The sequence below is a fragment of the Arabidopsis lyrata genome (assembly GCF_000004255.2).
Source record: "Arabidopsis lyrata subsp. lyrata unplaced genomic scaffold ARALYscaffold_7, whole genome shotgun sequence".
In the NCBI taxonomy this organism is placed as follows: domain Eukaryota; kingdom Viridiplantae; phylum Streptophyta; class Magnoliopsida; order Brassicales; family Brassicaceae; genus Arabidopsis; species Arabidopsis lyrata.
The window spans coordinates 21,323,494-21,349,944 of NW_003302549.1; the positions used below are offsets into that span (position 1 = coordinate 21,323,494).

At 36.8% G+C, this 26,451-nt stretch overlaps 5 protein-coding genes and 1 long non-coding RNA gene across 16 annotated transcripts in view; 3 read left to right on the forward strand and 3 right to left on the reverse strand.

The window, feature by feature from the left end:
* Positions 1 to 15,399, reverse strand: part of LOC9306693 (disease resistance protein RML1A) — a 34,554-nt gene extending 19,155 nt beyond the window's left edge. Inside the window, exons 1-5 of one of the 8 annotated variants that reach the window (XM_021016597.1) lie at positions 8,309 to 8,920; positions 7,082 to 8,186; positions 6,705 to 7,001; positions 4,877 to 6,628; positions 4,262 to 4,807 (exon numbers count right to left, since the gene is read on the reverse strand). In XM_021016597.1, the coding sequence (XP_020872256.1) occupies positions 4,733 to 4,807; positions 4,877 to 6,628; positions 6,705 to 7,001; positions 7,082 to 8,186; positions 8,309 to 8,778 (3,699 nt within the window). In that variant the 5' untranslated portion in view covers positions 8,779 to 8,920 and the 3' untranslated portion in view covers positions 4,262 to 4,732. Of the gene's footprint in view, positions 1 to 4,261; positions 4,808 to 4,876; positions 6,629 to 6,692; positions 7,002 to 7,081; positions 8,187 to 8,308; positions 8,925 to 11,366; positions 12,935 to 13,019; positions 13,296 to 13,368; positions 14,474 to 14,566 lie in introns of those variants that run through there. The other 7 variants (XM_021016595.1, XM_021016594.1, XM_021016599.1 and 4 more) reach the window with 7 other exon arrangements.
* LOC110226056 (disease resistance protein RML1B-like) lies at positions 130 to 1,739 on the reverse strand. The gene is made up of 3 exons (XM_021016607.1): positions 1,098 to 1,739; positions 882 to 972; positions 130 to 782 (listed from the first exon to the last, which is right to left on the reverse strand). The coding sequence occupies exons 1-3, from the start codon at positions 1,284 to 1,286 to the stop codon at positions 763 to 765; spliced, it is 300 nt and encodes a 99-aa protein (XP_020872266.1). The 5' UTR covers positions 1,287 to 1,739; the 3' UTR covers positions 130 to 762.
* On the forward strand, positions 1,828 to 3,065 carry LOC110226057. 3 transcript variants are annotated; one of them, XR_002330187.1, is made up of 2 exons: positions 1,828 to 1,924; positions 2,052 to 3,065. It is a non-coding gene; the product is annotated as an uncharacterized LOC110226057 (long non-coding RNA). The 3 variants fall into 3 exon arrangements; XR_002330186.1 differs by having other exon boundaries at positions 1,841 to 1,924; positions 2,015 to 3,065; XR_002330188.1 differs by having other exon boundaries at positions 1,873 to 1,958.
* A 1,628-nt stretch (positions 15,400 to 17,027) lies between the features above and the next one.
* On the forward strand, positions 17,028 to 20,061 carry LOC9306694 (probable serine/threonine-protein kinase DDB_G0268876). Its single transcript, XM_002868532.2, has 4 exons — positions 17,028 to 17,163; positions 17,253 to 17,346; positions 17,436 to 19,481; positions 19,583 to 20,061. Exons 3-4 carry the CDS (start codon positions 17,531 to 17,533, stop codon positions 19,777 to 19,779), a joined length of 2,148 nt encoding a protein of 715 aa, XP_002868578.1. The 5' UTR covers positions 17,028 to 17,163; positions 17,253 to 17,346; positions 17,436 to 17,530; the 3' UTR covers positions 19,780 to 20,061.
* A 1,022-nt stretch (positions 20,062 to 21,083) lies between these two features.
* Positions 21,084 to 22,593, forward strand: LOC9304651 (F-box protein At5g49610). Its single transcript, XM_021018500.1, has one exon. It carries the CDS (start codon positions 21,355 to 21,357, stop codon positions 22,591 to 22,593), a length of 1,239 nt encoding a protein of 412 aa, XP_020874159.1. The 5' UTR covers positions 21,084 to 21,354.
* A 673-nt stretch (positions 22,594 to 23,266) lies between these two features.
* LOC110226604 lies at positions 23,267 to 26,356 on the reverse strand. 2 transcript variants are annotated; one of them, XM_021018630.1, is made up of 2 exons: positions 26,076 to 26,356; positions 23,267 to 25,736 (listed from the first exon to the last, which is right to left on the reverse strand). In XM_021018630.1, exon 2 carries the CDS (start codon positions 25,719 to 25,721, stop codon positions 23,451 to 23,453), a length of 2,271 nt encoding a protein of 756 aa, XP_020874289.1. In that variant the 5' UTR covers positions 25,722 to 25,736; positions 26,076 to 26,356; the 3' UTR covers positions 23,267 to 23,450. The 2 variants fall into 2 exon arrangements, with proteins under 2 accessions (XP_020874289.1, XP_020874288.1); XM_021018629.1 differs by lacking the exon at positions 26,076 to 26,356 and adding an exon at positions 25,861 to 26,061.
* Positions 26,357 to 26,451: the final 95 nt, after the last annotated feature.

Below are 26,451 nucleotides of genomic sequence, written 5' to 3' on the forward strand. Positions count from 1 at the left end.
AAACCAAAATTCAACATTTTCCTGCAACTTTTTGTTTTTCTCTTAATTATCTTAGCAACCAAGAAGAAGAAAAAACAGGGGAAAAATAAAACTCTTTTTTCTTCTTCTTCTTCTGAATTTCTCAGTTGCTTTTTATTTCTCTTTTGAATCTGTTTTATTGATCGGTGAGAGACATTCTACATAACCAATTTTTTAACGGTTGATTTTTCTCTTTGGAAAGAAAACCAACAGGGTAGATATCATAAACTCATGTGCCTTTAGAATCCTTCTATCTTCAGTGGTAATGATAATCCGACTTCCAGAACCAAACAAAGAAAGCTGCCAAGGCCTCAAATTGCTGTAGATTGTCTACATCATCAAGAATGATAAGCACTCATGAATCTTGTAGCCATTCCTTGATTGCATCTAAATTATTTATCCTCATATCCCTTTTGTTGAAAATCTTGGACAGAAGTTGGTTTTGTAAACACAACATGGAATCATAGTCATCAACACCCATTATGCTCTTATAACTTCCTTTGAGGTTCCCCATAAAACAACTAAGTGGAAACTCGCTACAAATTTGGTTATATAGAGCTCTAGCAATGGTAGTCTTACAAATTCCCGCAGGACCCCAAATTACAATCATCTTCACGTCATCGCATCCAAGGCATAACAAAGAGTCCAGTTTATTCAAGTGAGCTTCAATTCCTACCATACCCTTAAAATCCCTAGACGGTCTAGCATTCAGTCTGTTTGAAACATCAATAGCAATCTTTTCAATCATTTCTGCTTCATTAGCCCTAACACATGCAAACAAAATCATGTTAAGGAGTCTAAATTTCCTTAAAGTGAAGCATTTCCAAAAGATAATTAAGTTCATTAAGAGACGATTTACATACCAATTAAGAGAGTGTTCCCCGGCAATCTGAGCTTCACCTCCTCAGTTTTCCCTTGACAAGTCTTCTCGAAAGCGCTCCTGAAATTTCCCTCCTGTTTCCGTACATCGGACGGATCAACGTCGTAAAAAATGGTCATCACAATCTGCCCTTGAGACTGCTTCTTCGCACTTCAAGATTTCAACCAATTCATCTAAACACCAGCTGGAAGAAGCGTACCTTCTTCGAGAGCACCACAATCGAGACTCTAGATTCTCTAATCGCTTGTACGAGCTCAGGTCCAATCGTGTGGCCTCTCTTGATCTCCTGATCATTGAAAGTTGTGATTCCTTTTGCTTGCGAAATGACAGTGTAAATGACTGAGAAACCCTCTACGGAAATCTGGACCGTGAAAGCTCGAAAAGACATGGAATCTCTTCATACGAGACGAAGAAAAAGAAGCCATGAAACAGATTGGTAAATTTTGAGATTGAAGAAGAAGGTACCACAATGGTTTTGGATAAGCAATCTATGGAGTAGAAAACAAGTCTCTCGCTTATATAATTGAAGAAAACGCGTAACGAGAGGATTGAAATTTCAAAGGGATTTGTCTCTCTGTAGAGAAAAATACAAAAAATGTTTCCCTCAAAGTCGTCGATGACCCATAAGAGTGTTTCCTCATGGTCTTGAGAACCTCATAAGGTTTTGAATTTTTGGCAATCGGAATTTTATTTCGTAGAGATGAGCTCAGAGCTGAAGCATGAGACTCGGTGAGAAGATGATCGGAGGAAGAAGAAAGAACCAGACATGATTCAAAATTAGGGATCTTAAAACTCTCGATATCCAATTGTAAATTTGGTTTGAAAAACTAAACCGGCCTTTTCAATTCGATCAAAATTGGTTTTCTGGTTAGGTTTTCTGGTTAGAAACAAAAAAAGAAATTAGAGATTTTCTTAGCAACCAAGAAGAACACAAAAACAGGGGAAAAACACAACTCCGTTTTTTCTTCTTCTTCTTCTGATCCTCAGTTGCTTTCAAATTCTCTTTTGAATCTGTTGTATTGATCGGTGAGAGACACTCTACATAACCAATTTTTCAACGGTTGATTTTGTCTTCATCAATTTTTTCAATTTGAGATTGTTTATTTGGATGATCAGGTCGGAGATTTACTCTGTTTTGGTTTTTGTATGATAGGCTTTTGTATGCTCGATTGATCGATCCTTAAATCATAAAGGATCTTCATTTCAGGTTTGGCCTCAAAACCCTATGTTGCTTCTTCTTGATCTATATATATCTTAATGTTCTATGGTCTCAGCTTCTGTTCTTTGCTACTACGTCTACACTCAGTTTCTTAGTAAAAGAGAAGTTATCACAGAGTTACAATGGTTCTGAATAAGCCATCTATTGAATACAACAGTAGTTTCTTACTTACCTGGAAAGAAAATATACACAAGACAATAACTAACCCTAATGCAATGGTGCTGCTTGCATTCAATAGTCTTGTTCTCATTGTCCCAGTAAGTGAACTCGAACAGAACCTTGCTCATGGTCACATCCACTTCGTTAAATATTTATGCTTTGTTGATGATACAAGTCACCACCAAATTATAAAAACAGATGTTCTGATAGAGAACGAGTTGACACATCTGATTAAAGACATGCGGGATTACTCTTCTTGATTCGTCTAGTTTCACACAGTTGCAGGAATAACAATAGAATCTCTTCAATGATTCACACTTTGCTTACATTTTCGACACTCAACGGACTCCAAAAGATCGATATGTGACACAGAGTTTTCTGCATTTGTGGATGCTACGTTCTTTTTAAGACTTTTCGTTGCTGCTACTCTGAGTTTTATCCATCAAATCCATGCACTGCACTCAATGATCTGACATATTTACTGCTTGTGACATTTTCATCTTTAGAGATCCGAGCGGCTCCATCCTCAATCGCATTTGATTCTTCTGTGTTTCTGGGACAACTTAGTGTGAAAAATAAAGTGATGTTTCACGGTGGAGCTTTTTGTCTTCTTTTTCTTAGACCAACAACCTGTGTGTTTAGCGTTATCCACATTCTCAACATTTTGGTAGCCAATGTTGCCTACGGCTTCAGGTTCACAGTCCAAATATTCATCATATCCTTCTTTCAAGATCTGTATACCACACTCAATAATCTTGTTGTTATCTGAGCAAGTGAATTCGAACAGAATCTCGCTTTGTGAGTGTACTCCACAGAGAGTTCTTTTCCGGGTAAGCAGACATATTTGGCTTTCAAATGGTGTATGATTTCTCTTCAAAGGCTCGCCTACTAAATTAAACCAACTACTACTTGGTCTTGGACATATCAAAATTCAGTAAGATATATGTAAAAACTTACTGTTCCGTTTCCTAGTACATTGAGAATGTCTTCAGTTTCTATTAAGAAAATGGTGTTTATTGGCATTTCCATATTTCGTAAAGATTTGCTGTTTATTGTTGGTTTGGTTGGTTGCTGCTACTATTAGTTTAAAACGGATCAAATTCGGGTTTATTGGCATTTCCATATTTCGGGTTTCCAAATTGGTTGGTTGGAGTTATCCGAGATACGGAGATGCCAATAAACGTCAATTTTTAATGGAGTAGAGATAGTGATGCCAAATTGGGTGCATCACCATCTCTTGATGCGAGCAAGACGAAGAAGGAGAAGAAGCCATGAAAGATATGGTAAGCTTTGATATGGACGATGAAGGTATCACAACTGTTTTGGATAAGCTATCTACGGAACTGATATTTCAAAGGACTTTGTCCTCCTTGTATAGAAAAATACAAAAACAAAATGTTTCCCCCAAAGTCGGTGAGGACCCCATCCATCCATAAGGTTTGATTTCGTTAAGATTTGCTGTTTATTATTGGTTTGGTTTGGTTGCTGCTACTATTAGTTTCATAGTAAAAGAGATGTTGAAAAAGTTATCACAGAGTTTGCAATTGTTCTGAATAAGCCTATGTAGCAGAACAATGAAAGCAACTCTCTGTGAAGAATTAAGAAAATTGGAGCTAGGGGATCAGATATTCCAGTCTCTCTACAGATTTGGTCATTTGGATAATCAGAAATGTACACAATTATGTTTGCTCATCAGTCAAAGCTTTGCTTCATGTCCTTCACAAGTTTTCTCGAATGCGTTGACAAGATAACAAAACTTCTCTTAGTACTTAAACAGCTAACTAACTAGATCACAAAATAACAAGACTTTTCTTAGTACTTAAACAGCTAATTAAGAAATAAATACAAGGCTTTGTCTATTAAACCAAAACGGTATAACTCATACTGTCGTACAGAACCTAGTGTAGCGACAATATTGGGATATGCTTTGTCTACTACTAATCACACTCACAAAGGTTTTGCAAAACAAAACAGATTTTTGCTCATGGATTCTGTAAATCCCAATTAATCTCCTACTAATTTCTCTACTCTAAGAGTATTAGCGTGTTACCATATCCACAATAACAAAGCTTAAAGACAAGAGGTCTATACTTAACAGATTTGCCAAGAGGTATCACTCATTCACTCATTAAAGAAAAAGAGGTGTAACTCATTCAGTCATATACTAAGCTTATAGACAAGAGGTGTGACTCATTCAAATTCACAAACTCACAAAGGTTTTGCAAGACAAACAGATTTTTTTGTAAATCCCAATTAATCTCCATACCTCCTTATACACATTCGTTTGCATTTAAGGACTTGAGCTACAGGGGAAGAGCCGGCACTGTCACGAGTTTCGGGTTACTTGATTAGATGTTTTCAATTTCAGAGAACTTGAAACCTTCTGCGTCATAGTCTCCATCTCCATCTCCAACTTCATATCCATCTGTGAGGTGATTATCGTCACCTCCAGTTTCCTAATAATCCACTTTGCTGCTGCTACTCTCAGTTTCACAGATGTCCCCTTTGTCAGAACTCCACTCTGTCGTATTCATCTTCTTCTCTTTTAGACCAAAAAAATTCTGAAGCCAACTCCTAAAACCTATTTGTTTACTGGTTTTGATGTTTTCATCTCCATTTCCATCTTCGCTGCTGCTACTCTCAGTTTCATGGCTGTCCACTTCGCTGCTGCTACTCTCAGTTTCATAGTTGTCCAACTCCCTGATGCTGCTACCCTCAGCTTCCTCTGTCATGATCTGTACACCACACTCACTAATCTTGGCATTGCCGACATTGAAGCTGAACTCAAATATAATCTCGCTCATGGTCACATCCACTTCATGGCATTTGTTTCCTTGGGGAAACAAATCGCCATGAAATATAAACAGATGTTTTGACCGAAAAGACAAAGACAGATATTCAAACTCGTAGCTATGAACTGTAACACCTCCTTTGCTTCTGATACTACAACTTATAGTTCTTAATCCGGCGTACTCAACTGGCAAAATGAGAATGGAAGCCTTAAACCTTGAGGAAGCAGAGAGAGTACCCGGAGCCAGAGGGATGGTTATGGATCTCCCTGTTGCTTTGTGAGTGAAATCTGCAGGGATGTTTTTACCTGGTAACCATTTATACATGCCAACTGATTGTTGTATGATTCCTCTTCTTGATTCTTTATCCAGTTTCAAACAGTTGCTGCCACTCTCAGTTTCATGGCTGTCCACTTCGCTGCTACTACTCTCAGTTTCATGGCTGTCCAATTCCCTGATGTTGCTACCCTCAACTTCCTCTCTCATGATCTGTACACCACACTCAATAATCTTGTCATCGCCGAAATCGCAGCTGAACTCAAATATAATCTCGCTCATGGTCACATCGGCTTCATGGCATTTGTTTCCTTGGGGAAACAAATCATCATGAAATATAAACAGATGTTCTGACCGAAAAGACAAAGACAGATGTGGACACTCGCATCTATGAACTGTAACACCTCCTTTGCTTCTTATACTACAGCTTATACGTTTATATCCGTAGTCTTTAACTGGGGAAATGAGAAGGCAAGCCTTAAACCTTGAGGAAGCAGAGAGAGTACCCGGAGCCAGAGGGATGGTTATGGATCTCCCTGTTGCTTTGTGAGTGAACTCTGCAGGGATTTTTTTACCTGGTAAGCATACACAATCGTAAATTGATTTTTGTATGATTCCTCTTCTCGATTCTTTATCCAGTTTAAAACAGTTTCTGAAACTGAGTCTCTCGGTTGGGTTATGGAAAGAGAAGCATACTCTCTCGAGTGATACACAATCGTCTGCTCTTAGGTCACGGAGGGAGGGGGGAAGACCCGGAATTGACTCGAGTTTTGTGCACCTTTTGACAGAAAGCCATTCTAGACGAGTGAGACATATGACGCAATCTGGAATCGTCTCTATATCACTGCCATTAAGAATTAGGTCAGTTATAAAGAGTGGTACATGTGTCAATCTCTTGAGGCTGCTGCTGCAAATGTTGAGGCGATCAAGACGAGACAAACATCCAGCAACTGATGGAGGGACATCTTCTATATCTGTATCTCCGAGATTGAGAACCTTGATGTTACTGGAGATTTCTGGAAAAGTTCTCAACCGTGAGCAACCATTCATGGTGAGTATCTTAAGAGATGCTAAGTTGATGTTGCTGGGAATAACTTGTAGCATACAGCAAAAACCAACATCTAGAATCTTTAGTTTTTGTAGATTCTTAATAGAAGATGGAAGCTCCACCAAACGATTGCAGCCCTTAAGTGTCAATTTCTCGAGATTAGTAGATTTTGAAAGATTTGGGATTTCTTTCAATTGACGGGAACACATCAGATCTATGATCTTGAGATTAGGAAGGGACTGCATGTTAAATGAGAAATATTTCTTATTTAAATTGAATCATTAGAAGCACTAGAAAGAATATCGAATACCAAACCTGGATTCCTCCCCAGAGCTTCTTAATTTTGCTGTATGGCATATGGAGTTCCATGAGACGTTCCGGCTGAAACCTCCGAGGAAGACTTGTTCTTGGGTAAAATTCCCAATGTAGTAACCTAAGAAGAGGTAAATAATCCAAATCTTCTGGTATTTGCAAAGTACCTTCGCCGCCAAACCAACGCCTAAAGATTCTTAGGAATCGGAGATTACGCATTCCTTCAAAAGCCCCTTTACCTACAGAAACCTCTCCGATATTGGATGTATCAAATGATATACCTATGACTGATCCAGTACCCTACAAAATAACATTGCCAATGACTGATGAAATTGTTATCACTAAAAATAGGCAATATACATGTAAGAACTTAAACTTACTGTTTCGGTTGTCAGTACATCACAAATCTCATCGGCCTCAGTTAAAAATTGACGTTTCCCGGGCTCGTCAGACTGTTCATGAACTATCTGTCTACCCAATTGTTGTAGTAGATGGTGCATCACTATATGGTCATAGGTAGATTTATGCACGAGAGATTTATCGGCTAGGGTCTCTAACCCATTCCTAACATCCAAGTTACTATCAGAAAGCACAGATATCACATTATCAACGACTTCATTGTTGAAGACGCATGCAATGTGAAGGAATAGAGATTGATTTTTCTTCGACAATCTGTCATATCCCACTTTCAAAATGTCTTCAACTTTTCCATCAAGACTTCCATCAATTCTAGATAATTGAAGTTCCCACACGTGCTTGCTCTGCCCACGCAAAGATGAACCCACGACACAAAGGCCTAATGGAAGCTTACCGCAAAGCTTTGCTACTTTATTGGCAAGCTCTTCAAAACCATCTGGTACAGAGCTTTGTTTGAAAGCAGAGAGACATAAGATCTCAAGAGCTTCTTCCATGGACGGAAAATCCACATGGTAGATATCGTTGATCCCATGTGCCTCCAAAATCTTCTTATCTTCTGTGGTAACGATGATCCGGCTTCCAGAACCAAACCAAGAAGGTTCTTTAGCCAATACCTCTAATTGCTCTAGATCATCTACATCATCAAGAATGATGAGCACTCTTTGATATTGTAGCCATTCTTTGATTGCACCTAAATGACGTATTTTCATATTCTCTTGGTTCAAAATCTTAGACAGAAGTTGGTTTTGCAACCACAACTTGGAATCATGGTCATCAACACCCATTCTGCTCTTAAGACTACCCTTGAGGTTCCCCATAAAACATTTAAGTTGAAAATTGCTAGAGAGTTGGTTGTCTAAAGCTCTAGCAATGGTGGACTTACCAATCCCTGCAGGACCCCAAATCCCAATCATCTTGACTTCATCACTTTCCAAGCATAACAAAGAGTTCAATTTTGCCAAGTGAGCTTCATGTCCCACCATCCCGTCAAAATCCTTCGACGGTGTAAGATTAAGTTTGTTTGAAACATCGGTAGCAATCTTTTTAATCATATCTGCTTCATTAGCCCTAACAAAAGCAAAACAAAATCATGTTGGTGGGTCGAAATTACAAAAATTTGAAGCACTAATTCATTCAGAGACAAAAAAAAAAAGAAAAAAAAAAAAAAGAAGAAGATAAAAACAAGATACCAATTAAGAGAATGTTCTCCTTCTATGTTTGCAGCATGAGTCAAAGCATTGCTCCAACTCTGCTTCGTCTCCTCACTTTTCCCTTCACAAGTCTTCATGAATGCGGTTCCGAAATCTCCCTTCTGTTTCCGTACACTCGACGGATCAACGTCATAGAAGATGGTCATCACGATCTGCCCCTGATCTTCTTTGCACTTGAAGATTTCCACAAGTTCATCTAAACACCAGCTCGAAGAAGCGTACTTCTTCGAGAGCAGCACGATCGAGACTCGAGATTCTCTAATCGCTTGTACGAGCTCAGGTTTAATCGTGTGGCCTCTCTCGATCTCCTGATCTTTAAACGTCGTGATCCCTTTGCTTGCGAAGTGATCGTGTAAATGACTGAGAAACCCTCTACGAACATCTGGGCCATGGAAGCTCGGGAAAACATGGTATCTCATGATGCCAGAGGAAGAAGAAGAAGAAGCCATGAGAGATCACAAATGCTTGAACTTGAAGAAAGTATTTTTAGAATGGTATTGGAGAAAGTATGATTGGAAAAGCAAGATCCTTCGGTTATTTATCGAAGCAAAAAAAACGCGTAAAAGGAGAAGAGAAATTTCGAAGAAATTGGAATGTACTGAAGAAATACAAAATAGACAAATTTCAAAGGAAAGCTCCTTTGGTTTTTGTAGTGAAGCAAAAAAACGCGTAAAGAGAAGAGAAATTTCGAAGAAATTGGAATGTAATTGAAGAAATACAAAATAGAAGGGGACAAATTTCAAAAGCGTACGTGTTTCTTTATAGTCGTCGAGGACCACAATCACTCATTAAAGCTTTGCCATGTGAAATGAGCACAGAGTTATAATAAGTATCCGACAGTCAAGTTGGTAGAGAGCACAGAGTTATAATAAGTATCCGACAGTCAAGATGGTAGAGACGACGAATCACGAAGTTTCGAATGAGCTCAACCACATACCACATTTGGTTTGAAAAGTAAACCGGGTCTTTTATTTGTTTTAAATTCAATAACAGTAATATCGAATTAAATTCTGCTTTTGGGAATGATGATTTTGGATATTTAACTTAGGTTTTTTCTGTTTTTTTTTTTTTTTTGTGTAGTGGATGTATTGAAATAACGTGTGGCTTCTATTTTAACAGCTTATGTTTCATTGGTGTGGAGGACACTCAGTTTCATAAGTAAAAGAGAAGTTATCAAAGAAATTACGAATTTGACATTTTAGGGCCTGATATTGGGCCCTTAACTTTATAAACGGGCCGAGCCTGAGATTTCGGTTTTCCCGATACTCGCAACTAAGGGTGTCAAAATAAGCTAGCTCGCTCAACTCGGTTCAGCTCATGATGAGCTCGGACATTTTATGAGCTAACTCAGCTCAGCTCATTTATTAGATGAGCTTCAATATATAAATTCGGACTCAGATCATCTTGGTCACGAGTTAAATGAGCTAGCTCATAACAAATAAATATAATAACAAAAATATTGTAAATTTTTTTTAAAAAATTAAAATAAATCCAATAACATAATTAATTCTAAAGTTAAATAATGGAAATAAACCGAGAAAAAAATAATCTCAAAACGCCAAACAAAAAAAATCTCAAATAATAAATCCTAACAATTAAATTAAATTAATTAAAGATAATAGAAATATGGAATGATCAAGAATTTATTCCGTGTTAGAGTCTTGCTCTTGAGATGATCCTACATCAACATCTTCATTGTCTTCATCTACAAGTAAACGTTTTAGATAATATCTAAATATGATAATTCCTTTCATTTTTTTGGGAAACGTTTAAGATAAATTTTTTAAAGGATTATTTCTATATTACTTAATTATCTTCTAAAATTAATATGTAAAAACACAAATTTTTTAAAAGAATAATTCTATTTTTGTTTAATTTATATGGAAAAGATATATATATATATATATATATATATATATATATATATATATTTCTAAAAAAAGTCGAGCTCATGTTCATTAAAGCTTGCTCATATAACTCGCGATCTAAAAAAAGCTCGATCACATAACTCATTTATTAAATGAGCCTAAAAAACAGAGCTCGTGCTCATGAAAAATCGAGCTGAGCTGAACCAGCTTATGAGTTGCGAGCTCATTTTGACACCCCTACTCGCAACAAATCCGTTCAAAACAGTATTTTATCTAAATCGCGCTAAAATTTTATCATCCCACCTAACATTGTGGGATGTGCAAGCAACGTGAAGGCCATAACATTGATACTATATGCGATTAACAATTATTAAAAAGTGTATTTTATATATGGGACTCCAAAGAACTCGGAAAATGTTTTCAACGATCAAAATCACACCAAACCAAAATTCAACATTTTCCTGCAACTTTTTTTTTTCTCTTAATTTTCTTAGCAACCAAGAAGAAGAAAAGACAGAGGAAAAATAAAACTCTTTTTTCTTCGTCTTCTGAATTCCTCAGTTGCTTTCAAATTCTCATTTAAATCTGTTGTATTGATCGGTGAGAGACATTCTACGTAACCAATTTTTCAAAGGTTGATTTTCTTTTTATCAATTTTTTCAATTTGAGATTGTTTTTTGGATGATCAGGTCGGATATTTGCTCTGTTTCGGTTCGTGTATGATATGCTTTTGTATGCTCGATTATTGATCGTTCCTTAAATCATAAAGAATCTTCCTTTCAGGTTTGGCCTCAAAACCCTAATGTTGCTTCTTCTTGATCTATATATATCTTATTGTTCTTTGGTCTCATTTTGATTGTTTTTTTTTTCCAGCATTCATAAATCTCTCAAGTCGTGTGGAACAATTATTGTGTTGGTTTTATTGAGAGATAAAAAGATTTGAGGATTTTTCACAACAACATTGTTTGTTTGTCTGATGGAGCAATTCAGACAAATCGGCGAAGTTCTTGGAAGTCTAAATGCACTAATGGTATTACAAGATGATATCTTGATCAACCAAAGACAATGTTGTTTGTTGCTAGAACTCTTCAGTTTAGCTTTCAACACGGTCGCAGAAGAGATCAGACAGAATCTAAAGCTTGAAGAGAAGCATACTAAATGGAGAGCTCTTGAACAACCTTTAAGAGAGCTTTATAGAGTTTTTAAAGAAGGAGAGTTATATGTTAAGCATTGTATGGATAATAGTGATTGAATCGGTGGGGCAAAGTTATCAATCTTCATCAGAATAAAGATTGTGTTGAGTTTCATATACACAACTTGTTCTGTTATTTCTCTGCGGTTGTTGAAGCGATCGAGGCTGCCGGTGAGATTTCGGGTCTTGACCCTTCGGAGATGGAGAGAAGGAGAGTTGTGTTTTCAAGAAAGTATGATAGAGAGTGGAATGATCTTAAGCTTTTTCAATGGAGGTTTGGGAAACAGTATTTGGTATCGCGGGATATTTGCAGCCGGTTTGAGCGTTCTTGGAGAGAAGATAGATGGAATCGAGTTAAGGCATTACAAGAGAAGAGGAAATCGGATAGCGATGATATTGGAAAGACCGAGAAACGTTTAGCAGATTTGCTTTTGAAGAAGTTAACCGGTTTGGAGCAGTTTAACCGGTTACGAATAAACCACACTCAATAATCTTGTCCTCGTCGCGCCCGCAGTTGAACTCAAATGTAATCTCGCTCATGGTCACATCCACTTCATGGCATTTGCTTCCTTGGGGAAACAAATCACCATGAAATATAAACAGATGTTTTGACCGAAAAGACAAATCCAGATGTCTAAACTCGCAGCTATGAACTGTAACACCTCCTTTGCTTCTTATACTACAACTTATAGTTCTAAATCTGCCTTTCTTGACTGGGAAAATGAGAATGGAAGCCTTAAACCTTGAGGAAGCAGAGAGAGTACCCGGAGCGAGAGGAATGGTTATGGATCTCCCTGTAGCTTTGTGAGTGAACTCTGCAGGGATGTTTTTACCTGGTAACCATTTATATATGCCAACTGATTTTTGTATGATTACTCTTCTTGCTTCTTCATCCAGTTTCAAACAGTTGCTGAATTGGAGTACATTGGTTGGGGTATGGAAAGAGAAGCGTACTCTCTTGAGTGATACACAATCGTTTGCATCTAGGACCTTGAGGGAGGGGGGAAGACCCGGAACTGACTCGAGTTTTGTGCACCTTTTGACGTGAAGCCTTACTAAACGAGTGAGACATATGACGCAATCTGGAATCGTCTCTATATCACTGTTTTCAAGAAATAGGTCAGTTATAAAGAGTGGTACATGTGTCAATCTCTTGAGGCTTCTGCTGCAAATGTTGAGGTGATGAAGACGAGACAAACATCCAGCAACTGATGGAGGGACATCTTCTATATCTGTATCTCCGAGATTGAGAACATCGATGTTACTGGAGATATCTGGAAAAGTTGTCAACCGTGAGCAACCAATCATGTCTACTCTCTCAAGAGATGCTAAGTTTATGTTGCTGGGAATAACTTGTAGCATAGAGCACCATTGAACATTTAGAATCTTTAGTTTTTGTAAATTCTTAATAGAAGATGGAAGCTCCACCAAACTTCCGCAGCCCTCAAGTGTCAATTCCTCGAGATTAGTAGCATTTGAAAGATTTGGGATTTCTTTCAATTTACGGGATCGGTTCAGATCTATGCTCTTGAGATTAGGAAGGGACTGCATGTTAAACACAACAAATGAGAAACATTTCTTATTTAAATTGAATCATTAGAAGCACTAGAAAGAATATCGAATACCAAACCTGGATTCCTCCCCAGAGCTTCTCGAGATTGCTAAATGGCATATGGAGTTTCACGAGGCGTTCCGGCTGAAATCTTAAAGGCAGACTTTTTCTTGAGTAATTATACCAATCTAGTAACCTTAGACGAGGTAAATACTGCATATCCTCTGGTATTTGCAAACTCCTATAGATTCTTAGGAATCGGAGATTACGCATTCCTTCAAAAGCCCCTTTACCTACAGAAACCTCTCCGATATTGGATGTATCAAATGATATACCTATGACTGATCCAGTACCCTACAAAATAACATTGCCAATGACTGATGAAATTGTTATCACTAAAAATATATATGTAAGAACTTAAACTTACTGTTTCGGTTGACAGTACATCACAAATCTCATCGGCCTCAAATAAAAATTGACGTTTCCCGGGCTCGTCAGACTGTTCATGAACTATCTGTCTACCCAACTGTTGTAGTAGATGGTGCATCACTATATGGCCAGACGTAGATTTACGCACGAGAGATTTATCAGCTAGGGTCTCTAACCCATTTCCAACATCCAAGTTACTATCAGAAAGCAGGGTTGTCACATCATCAGCGACTTCATTGTTGAAGAAGCATGCAATGTGAAGGAATAGAGATTGATTTTTCTTCGACAATCTGTCGAATCCGATTCTTAAAATGTCTTCAATTTTTCTATCAAGACTAGCTTCGATCCTAGATAATTGAAGTTCCCACACGTGCTTCCTCTGCCCACGCAAAGATTTACCCACAACACAAAGGCCTAATGGAAGCTTGCCGCAAAGGTTTGCTACTTTTTTGGCAACCTCTTCAAAGCCATCTGGTACAGAGCTTTGTTTGAAAGCAGAGAGACATAAGATCTCAAGAGCGTCTTCCTTGGATGGAAAATTCACATGGTAGATATCGTTGATCCCATGTGCCTTCAAAATCTTCTTATCTTCTGTGGTAACGATGATCCGGCTTCCAAAACCAAACCAAGAAAGTTCTTCAGCCAAAACCTCTAATATCTTTAGATCATCTACATCATCAAGAATGATGAGCACTCTTTGATCGTGTAGCCTTTCTTTGATTGCACCTAAATGATGTATCTTCATATTCTCTTGGTTCAAAATCTTAGACATAAGTTGGTTTTGCAACCACAACTTGGAATCATGCTCATCAACACCCACTATGCTCTTAAGACTTCCCTTGAGGTTCCCCATAAAACATTTAAGTTGAAAACTGCTAGAGAGTTGGTTGTCTAAAGCTCTAGCAATGGTGGACTTACCAATCCCTGCAGGACCCCAAATCCCAATCATCTTGACTTCATCACTTTCCAAGCATAACATAGATTTCAATTTTGCCAAGTGAGCTTCAAGTCCCACCATCCCGTCAAAATCCCTTGATGGTGTAAGATTAAGTTTGTTTAAAACATCTGTAGCAATCTTTTGGATCATCTCTGCTTCATTAGCCCTAGCAAAAGCAAAACAAAATGCTGTTGGTGGGTCGAAATTTACAAAAACTTTCTTGAGGAACATAAAAGCACTAAAATTCATTGAGACATACCAGTTAAGAGAGTGTTCTCCAGCTATGGTTGCGACATGTGCCAAAGCTTCGATCCATCTCTGCTTCACCTCCTCAGTTTTCCCTTCACAAGTCTTCTCGAAAGCTTTCCCGAACTCTCCCCTCTGTTTTTTAACATCAGACGGATCAACGTCGTAAAAAATGGTCATCACAATCTGCCCTTGAGCTTCGTTACATTTCAAGATTTCAAGCAGCTCATCTAAACACCAGCTTGAAGAAGCGTACTTCTTCGAGAGCAACACAACCGAGACTCTAGATTCTCTAATAGCTTGTACGAGCTCAGGTCCGATCGTCTGGCCTCTATCGATCTTCTCATCATTGAAAGTCGTGATACCTTTGCTTGCAAAGTGATTGTGTAAATGACTGAGAAACCCTCTACGGACATCTGGACCATGGAAGCTCGAAAAGACTTGGTGTCTCTTGATGCAAGACAAAGAAGAAGAAGAAGCCATGAAAGATCACATATGCTTGAAGTAGAAGAAAGTATTTTTAGAATGGTATTGGAGAAAGTATGATTGGAAAAGCAAGCTCCTTTGGTTTATGTAGTGAAGCAAAAAAACGCGTAAAGAGAAGAGAAATTTCGAAGAAATTGAAGAAATACAAAATAGAAGGGGACAAATTTCAGAAGCGTGTTTCTTTATAGTCGTCGAGGACCCATCATGACTCATTAAAGCTTTGCCATGTTCCGGTGAAATGAGCACAGACAGTCAAAGTGGTTCTGTTCTCAACCACATACCACATTTTGTAAATTTGGTTTGAAAAGTAAACCGGGTCTTTTATTTGTTTTAAATTCAATAACAGTAATATCGAATTAAATTCTGCTTTTGGGAATGATGATTTTGGATGTTTAATTTAGGTTTTTTTTTGTTTTTTTTTTGAGTATTTACAAGCGGTGACCATGGAAGACCCAATAATTAGTTGAGACTTTTGGTCACTATTTACACAGTGCAAAAACATATAAAGTTACATCACTATCCTTCTCTCTATTTTTTCTTTATATTGCTCTTTCATCTATTCTTTCATGTCTTCTTCCTCTTCTATCTTTTTTTTTTCCCATCAATGAGATTCTCAAATTATCATGAAAATTTTGGAACAAACCTGTGTGTTTTAAAAATTACATAGTCAATTTGATTTTATGTTGGAGAAAGACAATCAGTAGTGGTGATTCTTATTTCGATTATGTGTCGGGCGGTGGTGATTGTAAGTGGTGTTTATTTCTATTTAAATTGGATTCTTAACAATGGTGGAGATGATATTTACGATGATAGTGGTGATGATTATATTATCGGTGGTGGTGAGTTTTGGAAAAAAAGAAGTGTCGTGAATGGAATCGTGGATTCAGATGGCGTCGGAGAGATGCGGCAAGCTAAAGGATTTTATGGTGATAGCGTTGGAGAAGATGCGAGAGCTAAAAAGGTTTATAAGCGACAACGTCTTCTCCGTCTATATCGTCGGTGAACAGATCTAAAACAAAACATATTATATTTCACTGTTAGTTATTTTCATTGTTATCACGTTAACTTCGTTATCAATTATTATTAATGAATATTATGTGTAAGTTACATGTTAATATAAATATTATCCACATATCGACTATTTTACCGTGTTCATACAACTGTTATTCGGATATTTAATATGTTAGCATGTTATTATTCTATTTAACATGTTGTTATAATTGTTATCATGTTAATTATGTAAAAAAAATCTAATTTTTTCATTGTTTTGATATATACATAAATAAAAAGTATTGATTCATAATTTCAAATCGATAAATATTTATTTTAACACATAATAAGTAAATTTATCGTGATATCATACTTTTTAGCACGTCAAAAAAAGTTTATCATGTCAATGACATTTATGTAATTAAACTAAATGAGAATGATATTTATGGTTTATTTTTATTTTCTCTTTCCTACTTATTTAATATTTAAATTATCAATATTATAAAACTAATAAACTACTCTTATATGTATTTAGATTAAATTAACCCTTTTTTTGTGTGTGTCAGTGGATGTATTGAAATAACGTGTGGCTTCTATTTTAACAGCTTCTGTTTCATAAGTAAAAGAGAAGTTATCACAGAAAGAAATTACGAACTTGACATTTTACGCCTGATATTGGGCTCTTAACTTTATAAACGGGCCGAGCCTGAGATTTCGGTTTTCTGATACTCGCAACAAATTCGTTCAAGACAGTATTTTATCTAACTCGCGCTGAAATTTGATCATCCCACCTAACAGGCTAACATTGTGGGATGTGCAACGTGAAGGCCATAACATTGATACTATATGCGATAAACAAATATTAAAAATTGTATTTTATATATTGTTGGACTCCAAAGAACTCGGACATGTTTTCAACGATCAAAATCACACCAAACCAAAATTCAACATTTCCATCATTTTCCTGCAAGTTTCTTTTTCTCTTTAGGGATTTCCTTAGCACCCAAGAAAAAGACAAAAACACAACTCTGTTTTTTTCTTGTTCTTCTGAATTCCTCAGTTGCTTTCAAATTCTCTTTTGAATCTGTTGTATTTTTTTTTTTTTGGTAAAAGCTGAATCTGTTGTATTGATCGGTGAGAGACATTCTACGTAACCAATTTTTCAAAGGTTGATTTTCTTTTTATCAATTTTTTCAATTTGAGATTGTTTTTTGGATGATCAGGTCGGATATTTGCTCTGTTTCGGTTCGTGTATGATATGCTTTTGTATGCTCGATTATTGATCGTTCCTTAAATCATAAAGAATCTTCCTTTCAGGTTTGGCCTCAAAACCCTAATGTTGCTTCTTCTTGATCTATATATATCTTATTGTTCTTTGGTCTCATTTTGATTGTTTTTTTTTCCAGCATTCATAAATCTCTCAAGTCGTGTGGAACAATTATTGTGTTGGTTTTATTGAGAGATAAAAAGATTTGAGGATTTTTCACAACAACATTGTCTGATGGAGCAATTCAGACAAATCGGCGAAGTTCTTGGAAGTCTTAATGCACTAATGGTATTACAAGATGATATCTTGATCAACCAAAGACAATGTTGTTTGTTGTTAGAACTCTTCAGTTTAGCTTTCAACACGGTCGCAGAAGAGATCAGACAGAATCTAAAGCTTGAAGAGAAGCATACTAAATGGAGAGCTCTTGAACAACCTTTAAGGGAGCTTTATAGAGTGTTTAAAGAAGGAGAGTTATATGTTAAGCATTGTATGGACAATAGTGATTGGTGGGGTAAAGTTATCAATCTTCATCAGAATAAAGATTGTGTTGAGTTTCATATACACAACTTGTTCTGTTATTTCTCTGCGGTTGTTGAAGCGATCGAGGCTGCTGGTGAGATTTCGGGTCTTGACCCTTCTGAGATGGAGAGAAGGAGAGTTGTGTTTTCAAGAAAGTATGATAGAGAGTGGAATGATCCTAAGCTGTTTCAATGGAGGTTTGGGAAACAGTATTTGGTATCGCGGGATATTTGCAGCCGGTTTGAGCATTCTTGGAGAGAAGATAGGTGGAATCTAGTGGAGGCATTACAAGAAAAGCGGAAATCGGATAGCGATGATATTGGTAAAACCGAGAAGCGTTTAGCGGATTTGCTGTTGAAGAAGTTAACCGGTTTGGAGCAGTTTAACGGTAAACTGTTTCCGAGTTCGATACTTCTTGGTTCAAAGGATTACCTGGTGAAAAGACGGTTAGATGCGGATGGACAATACAAGGAGATTCAATGGTTAGGTGATAGCTTTGCGGTGAGGCACTTTTTCAGCGATCTTGAGCCGCTAAGTTCTGAAATTTCTTCTCTGTTATCGCTTTGTCATTCGAATATACTTCAGTACCTTTGTGGATTCTATGATGAAGAAAGGAAAGAATGCTTTTTGGTTATGGAGTTAATGCACAAAGATTTGCAGAGCTACATGAAGGAGAATTGTGGACCAAGAAGAAGATATCTGTTCTCGATTCCCGTCGTGATCGATATCATGCTGCAAATTGCAAGGGGAATGGAATATCTTCATGGAAATGATATCTTCCATGGAGATTTAAACCCCATGAACATTCATTTGAAAGAGAGGAGTCACACCGAAGGTTATTTCCACGCGAAAATATCGGGATTCGGTTTGTCTTCAGTCGTTAAAGCGCAGTCTTCTCGGTCTTCCTCGAAACCAGGCACTCCTGATCCTGTAATCTGGTATGCACCTGAAGTTCTAGCAGAGATGGAACAAGACCTGAATGGTAAAACTCCGAAATCAAAGTTGACGCATAAAGCTGATGTGTATAGCTTTGCAATGGTGTGTTTTGAGCTTATAACAGGTAAAGTTCCATTTGAAGATAGTCATCTTCAAGGTGAACCAATGGCTATCAACATTAGAATGGGAGAGAGACCTCTTTTCCCTTTCCCTTCACCAAAATACCTCGTTAGTCTGATTAAACGGTGTTGGCACTCAGAACCGAGTCAGCGTCCTAACTTCTCTTCGATATGTCGGATACTTCGCTACATCAAGAAGTTCCTAGTTGTGAATCCAGATCATGGTCATCCTCAAATGCAAACTCCATTAGTTGATTGTTGGGACTTAGAAGCAAGGTTCTTGAGAAAGTTTCCAGGAGATGCAGGGTCTCACACCGCGTCCGTGAATCAAATCCCGTTCCAACTATACTCATACCGGGTTTCGGAAAGAGAGAAGATGAATCCAAACTCAAAAGAAAGCTCAGAAGCAAGTGATCAATCTGAAAGCGTTTCAGTGGTTGAAGATCCACCTAATGCCATTATTGCAAGAGATACAAAATCATTGTGTCTAGATACAATATCTGAATACTCAGATACAAGATCAGTCTACTCAGAAGCTCCCATCAAAAAGGTCTCAGCTTTAAAGAAAAGCGGCGAAATGGCAAAGCTCAGAAGAAGTCCAAGCTTAGGTTAGTATATTATTATACCCTAATCTCTATGTTGCCATGATTTGGGTTGATAGATGAGAACAAAGACAACTATGTTTATGTTAATATAATTATCAATGCAGGCTCAGAAAAGTTGAGATCAACAGGAACTTCACCGGTAAAAGCAAGATCATCGCCAAAAGTATCAGCATTGAGTCCATTTGGAAGAAGCATTAAAGCAAGGAAAGATAATCGATTGCCTTTGAGTCCAATGAGTCCTTTAAGCCCAGGAATACGTAGACAACATACTGGTCATGCTTCAGACTCTGAGCTTACTTAGCTTTTCATCAAAAACCAGACAAGAAGAAGAAGATCCATGAAAAAGCAGAGTTCATAGCTTTTGGTCAGTATTGAAAACAGAGTTCATAGCTTTTGGTCAGTATTGAACAATGAAAACAGAGTTCATAGTTTTCAGACATGAAAAAACACAGAAAAGAACTTTGCATACATTTTTGTGGTTAATTTTAGAAGCTTCTCTTGGGATTTTGTTTTCAAGAGTATACATTCAAATGTTGTAAAAGTTTTCTTTTGTACAAAACAGAAATGCATCAGCTTTTTGTAAGAGATTACAATTCATTTATTCTATTTTGTTTTGTTTCTTTAAAAAATTTACAGCAGTGAATGTTTGTAGTTTTTAGGATAGTTTTTGAACAATCGTCATTATTTATTCATCATTTTTTTAAAAGGTTTCTCTAGTCTTTGATTTTCGTATCCAATTTTTAAAGAAAATGTAAAACCCTATTATTTGGAAAATTTTCCTTTAAAATTTCCTTTTTTTCATATAGACTATTTTTTTACATTTATTAACGGAAAATACTATAAAATTAATATATTAATAAATCAAAATTGGATATATATGTGCATCAGAAATTCAAAAAAAAAAAAAAAAAAAAAAAAATTGACATCTGTGATCAGATACCTATAAATATTTTATGACTTTTAATTTAATTAAAATATAATCATTATTATTAATAAATGTTTAGATATTCATTTTACTTACTTTAAATATATTTTTTTACATTTATTAACGGAAAATACTATAAAATTAATATATTAATAAATCAAAATTGGATATATATGTGCATCAGAAATTCAAAAAAAAAAAAAAAAAAAAAAATTGACATCTGTGATCAGATACCTATAAATATTTTATGACTTTTAATTTAATTAAAATATAATCATTATTATTAATAAATGTTTAGATATTCATTTTACTTACTTTAAATATATTTTTTTACATTTATTAACGGAAAATACTATAAAATTAATATATTAATAAATCAAAATTGGATATATATGTGCATCAGAAATTCAAAAAAAAAAAAAAAAAAAAATTGACATCTGTGATCAGATACCTATAAATATTTTATGACTTTTAATTTAATTAAAATATAATCATTATTATTAATAAATGTTTAGATATTCATTTTACTTACTTTAAATTTAAAATTAAATTTAAAACCGAAAAACTAAGCACATTATCATTCAATTTTTTGTCAAAAAAAGATCTACATTAACAAAAACCAAAACTAGAAGAAGACCATTATCTAAAACTCATTCAAAACTTACTGCTGTTAGAAACTAAGTCTTAATTAAAGGCAGTGATTTGTCGTTAAAAAAAAGGAAATTGAAATTTAAAACATCAAAAAAAAGGGAAATCAAACCCAAAAAGGAAACATTGTCTTAGTAAAAATATATAAATCGCAAACTGTAAAAGGAAACCTTGTACCCTAAGTCTCCTTTTCCTTAGCATATTAGGGTAACTCTTTTCTTTACAAGTCCTATCAGATACGAGAAACTTTTTCTATCTGATCGAACCAAAATATAGAATCCTCTCTTAAACTTTTCTCCGGCGATGATGAGGAATTCTCCCATGAACGACGATGTGATGCTAGAGATCATGTCTTATTGTCCTGCAACGGAGATGGCAAAATTTCGTCTACTAAACAAAGAATGCAACAAACGAAGTTATGAGATGAGTTTTCTCAATCGTCATCTCCATAGAACCAACTCTTTTCTCGGCTATATCTTTTATTACAAAGATAACCACTGGTTTAGGAATCACTCCTGTTTTGTCTCCGGCGTCGATGAGAAAGAAATATACCGAATCAATCTTGCATATCTTCCTCCTCGTTGTAATCCATCCATCGAAGCTTGTGATACATATCATGGGATTTTGCTCTGTGTCGATGATGTGTATAAAGGTAGGAAAAGGATACCGGATTACATCGTTTGCAAACCGGCTACAAAACAGTACCGAATCATACCAAACCCGAAGACCAGGTTTGGCACTGTTGCAACCGGTTTAATGGTGATTTCGTATAACCCGTTTCGGTACAAGATCATTAGGGTTTCTGATACAGGGGCAACAGTGAGTAGAGATGGTGTCTATAATCTTTCTTGTGAAGTTTATGATTCTGATTCGGATGCATGGAAGCGACTAAATCATTTAGTATCATCAGAGTTTTCTCATAGACCAGTTAAACCGGCCGTATCGGCCTACGGTTGCGTGCATTGGTTAACAGAGAAGAACAATGTGATGCGGTTCTGTATGCGAACCGAAACTTGGTCTATCTTTCCGGTTCCAGACGATGTCACAAGCGATTATTATAATGTTATGTTGGTCAACTACGAAGGGAAGCTAGGTGTGATCCATTCATCAAGATGTGGAAAAGGATCCAATATATGGGTTTTGGAGAAGAGTTTTGGAACATCGTGGGTTAAAGTGAAAGATATGAAAATCGCAGCGTTAGAAGATGATTGCTACAATTCACAACCTATATGGTTCCCAAGTAACGACACTGTATCAAGATCGTCTAGTGGTAGGCTTAGTCTCTACAACATGAGTAACAACAAGTATCGTTTTTTGCATACGAAGCAAGATTTCTACCCTAGCCATTGGCCGGCCGGAAAATATTTTGTCCCTTTCTATTCAAACTACGAGAGAGTTTGTTTCAATAAAAATGATGTTGAAGGAAAAGAAAGGAGCGAGAGAGGAACAAGAGACGGGACTATAGAGAAGAAGAAGGAATATGATCATGTTGTTATCATGTTGTTATTTAGCTCTCTTTTCTTCATATCCCCAACTCTCTAAGAGATTTCTTCTTTGTTTTAGTTTAATAACTATGTAAAACAATATGATTTCCTTTTGGTTATTAATATATTTACAAAATAAAGGTTAAACTTTAATGTGCTTCTCAATCTTATTATATAACTACTTATTTAATGAATATCTGCTAGACCTTATTTAAAATAGTGTATCACAAATAAGGAAAATTGCATGTAATAAGTGTAAATATACAGATCTATAGAACTAAACAAGCCATGCAAAAATTGTCAGAACAAATATAACCCCTAAACAAATATTATTCATTTCAGTATAATTAAGTTATGGGATCTTACTAACTTCCCTAACATCAAAATGAAGTATCTTGCGATGAATCAAGACAAAATCTTAGAAATTTTCTCTTGCTGTCCGACGTCGACGACATGAAAAAATTAGATTTCTAAACAAAGATTACTGTAAACGAATGTCGGAATATTCGTTTATCAACCTGAATATTTTGTCCAATACCAAGGTTCTCTTTCAACTGTTTATTCAACTTATGTCCTCACTTCTGAGAACAGTCATCATAGATCTAAAGTCTCGTTCGATTATTTACCGTTAGTCAAGGTAAAGATCGAAGCTTGTGACCCAAGTCATGGGATTTTGCTCTGTGTTTATCCTAAGTGCTATGGAAGAACAACGTATATATAAGTCTTCCATATTCATTAATTCCGTTAATTATTACCCTTTTTACTCTTGACTATGAAAGACTTTAATCTGAAAGAATATCTAACAGTTGTTAGACGATACAAGAGTGTGACCAATAATAGGCTAAAGATAAGATCCAACAACAACTTCTTTTGCCGCTTCTCATAAATCCGAATTATCCCCTAAAACTTACTTAGCTATAAGCAGAGCCGTTTTGCGGTGGCTCTGTTGTCACGAGCCGGGGAACTAATGTATATAGCACGACTTCCAGGAGGAAACAGTCTTGGAACTTTGGAACTTCCTGGCCAATCGGAGACTCCTGGAAGCGGATTAAAAGCAGCAGCATAAACTCCAAGAAAACTTTCTGTATTGTAGAATTCATTTACATATTGCAAATGATCAATGTTCAGCCTCCTGCAAACCGCTATCACGTGCGAACACGGATATTTGTAAAGTTGCCATATCCCACATGTGCAAGCCCGATCGCTGCGCTGAACAAAGAATTCCTTCTTTCCAACTTCCATCACTTCAGTGACCTGAAACCTCTGTCCAGACTGGTCTAATGGCAGTACAACGTGTGTTCTACAAGTTACCTTGTACTCTTCAAGCTTTGTCATGACATGTTTAGCGTAGACCTCTCTTCTGTTTTTCATTGATTCCTCGAGAAGACCATGTCGCGACTTAAAAAGCTCTGCCAGGTGATCAAAGATTAGCAAGATACAAGTTGTGACTGGAAGATTACGGGCTTTGTTTATGAAATCATAAGTCCTAAAGATTGTGTTTGTAGTCAAGACGACCCCGAATCTCAGCCCGCCAACATCATGAGCCAGAGTCCATTGATGCAGAGGCAATTTGTCTAACCATCTCCTAGCCTCGGGATTCATCTTTTCAAGTTTCTTCAAGTAGTAATCAACTCTTGATTTGTAACTCGTGGATCCAGCCTTGTAAACATACTCTGTCATGAGGTTGTTTTGGAAAACTTCATAAAATTTACAGCACAGATGCCTAAGACAGACCCGGTGTTGCGCCCAATGACACTCAGGTTCGTTAACAACTGCAACAATGTCCGGATTTGGACTTGTTATTAGACAAATGCCTTCCCTTTGCGTTACTTTCTTTCTGATGCACCTAAAGAACCAACGCCAAGTACCAGCTGACAAACTTTCTTCGGTAATAATCGCAAACGCAAGTGGGAAAAGCATGTTTTCGGCATCAAGTCCTGCAGCAACCAACATTTTCCCACGGTAATTACCGCTCAAGTCTACCGAATCCACAAGAATAAGAGGTCTGCAGTAAGGAAACCCTTCAATTGACTGCTGAAACGCCCAAAACACGGAATGAAAGGAGGCACCTTTGGTAGCAGGAAAATGATCATGTTGCCATTCCACGAGCATCTCATTAGATGAACTAAGGGCAGCCATGAACTTGGGCAATAAGCTAAAACTCTTGTTCAAGTCTCCCGAGATTGCAGTGAACGCTTTATTTTTAGCATTCCACATATTAGCATGGGAGACAGTGTAGCCAAATTCTTCTCTCACCCAATTGTTCAGGTCCGCAATTGAAAGCGAGGGCTGAGCTTTTATTAGACCTTCGATCTCACTAGCCAGAAAATCTGAGCTCACATCTACTGGCTTACAGCTATGCGGACCGGTATGTTCTATTATCTCAAAGCCATTGCTCTCCGTTTTAGCTACCTTGAGATCCCATCCGCAGTATCTCTTGCATACGAATTTAAATAAAATTTCGTGCGCAATGTACTCACGTTGCCTTCTATTAGAGTACAACTTCACTGCTTTCTCCAGCTCATCTTTATCTCTAAAACGCATCCCAACCTGCAACTCACATTCCTCGAGCCATAAACTAGAGAAAATCAACTGCTTTTCCAATTTCGAATTCTCTAGTACAGCCTCAGTGTTACCACAATTTCCACAGTTGCCAGCATCCGTCCTCTGCTCATCTTCGATCCAACCGTTGTTATTGTTGTGCTCTTGCGGCGTTCTTAACGTGTTATCTCTCACACTCGCATTTACATCAGCATCTTCTGTCAGAGAATGCTTTTTGGGCGCCTGATTTGCGGTAGAACTAACATTATTTGGAAATGGCGACTGATGAGAAACAGGACCAGAAACCGGATTGACCTCTAAGAACAACTCCACATTGTTGATACAAGGATGGTAACTTGGAACCTCAAGCATGGTCTCAAGGCTACAATCATCAACAACGGGTAAACGCATATACTTGACCATCGGTTGCTGAACAATGGAAGGGTACCTACCAATCAAATCAATCTGAAACTTTCCCCTTTCGAATCCAGTAACTCGATGCAGATCATCCAACAATCTGGATAGTTGGATTTTGCTATCAACTCTAATCACTCTTGGACCTGAGCCTTCGTAAAATGGACCATCAGGACCGTCTTTTATGCAACCATTCCAATAACAGAACACCGGAATCTTTCTTGTATCCATGAGCTCCTACAGAAACTGCAAGGAAACACGAAAATTAATAAAGGGTTTGGATTGAAAATACCCAATTTCAACTCTAAAACCCTAAAACTCAATTTCAAATTGTAAAGGAGAGAGCTTTGGAAAAGACAAGGTGATTTACATAAACCCAGCAAAAGGATAACTTGGAACTCAGAGTATAAAGACAACAATGATATATATTTTAAGGCGGGAATAGAGCCAAAGCAATGTTCGTGATTTCGGAACCCTAAAATTCAATTTCATAAGATGAAAGTAGCCAGGAACACTATACTAGTACGCCATGGAAATAACGGATAAAGCTTTTCTAAAACAGAAACCCTAATCTGAAGAAGATACCAATGATTTGTCCATAAACGCTAAGATTTCGTTTCTGCTTTAATGATCTTTTCATATAAAGCTCTCAACGCTTTCTCCTCATCAGTGGTTCGAATCGGTACTTGAGTGCTATGTCGGCTCTTCCATTATTGTTTACAAATCGTAACTTGTTTACAAAGGTAATTTAAATTACCTTTCTTTTGTGTGTTTTTTGAGTTTAGTGTTAGGGTTAAAAAAAAAATCATTTCTTCAATTCATTCGAAAATCAAGATAAGTAACCCGGTATTGAACTGAACCGGACTAGACCAAGATATGCATGCACTTGCTTCTTCGTTTTTTTGACATCAGCAAGATATGCACTTGCTAGATTCAATCAAATCATAGGAAAACAAACACA

Bases quoted from the DNA above. Each gene is read 5' to 3' on its own strand.
- LOC110226056 (XM_021016607.1), bottom strand. From the start codon at position 1,286: ATGTCTTTTCGAGCTTTCACGGTCCAGATTTCCGTAGAGGGTTTCTCA. The intron at 973-1,097 runs GTACGCTTCTTC...GTACGGAAACAG, and splicing joins TTGTGGTGCTCTCGAAGAAG to GAGGGAAATTTCAGGAGCGC. The intron at 783-881 runs GTATGTAAATCG...TGCATGTGTTAG, and splicing joins GGGGAACACTCTCTTAATTG to GGCTAATGAAGCAGAAATGA.
- LOC9306694 (XM_002868532.2), top strand. From the start codon at position 17,531: ATGGAGCAATTCAGACAAATCGGCGAAGTTCTTGGAAGTCTTAATGCA. The intron at 19,482-19,582 runs GTTAGTATATTA...TTATCAATGCAG, and splicing joins CAGAAGAAGTCCAAGCTTAG to GCTCAGAAAAGTTGAGATCA.
- LOC9304651 (XM_021018500.1), top strand. From the start codon at position 21,355: ATGATGAGGAATTCTCCCATGAACGACGATGTGATGCTAGAGATCATG.
- LOC110226604 (XM_021018630.1), bottom strand. From the start codon at position 25,721: ATGGATACAAGAAAGATTCCGGTGTTCTGTTATTGGAATGGTTGCATA.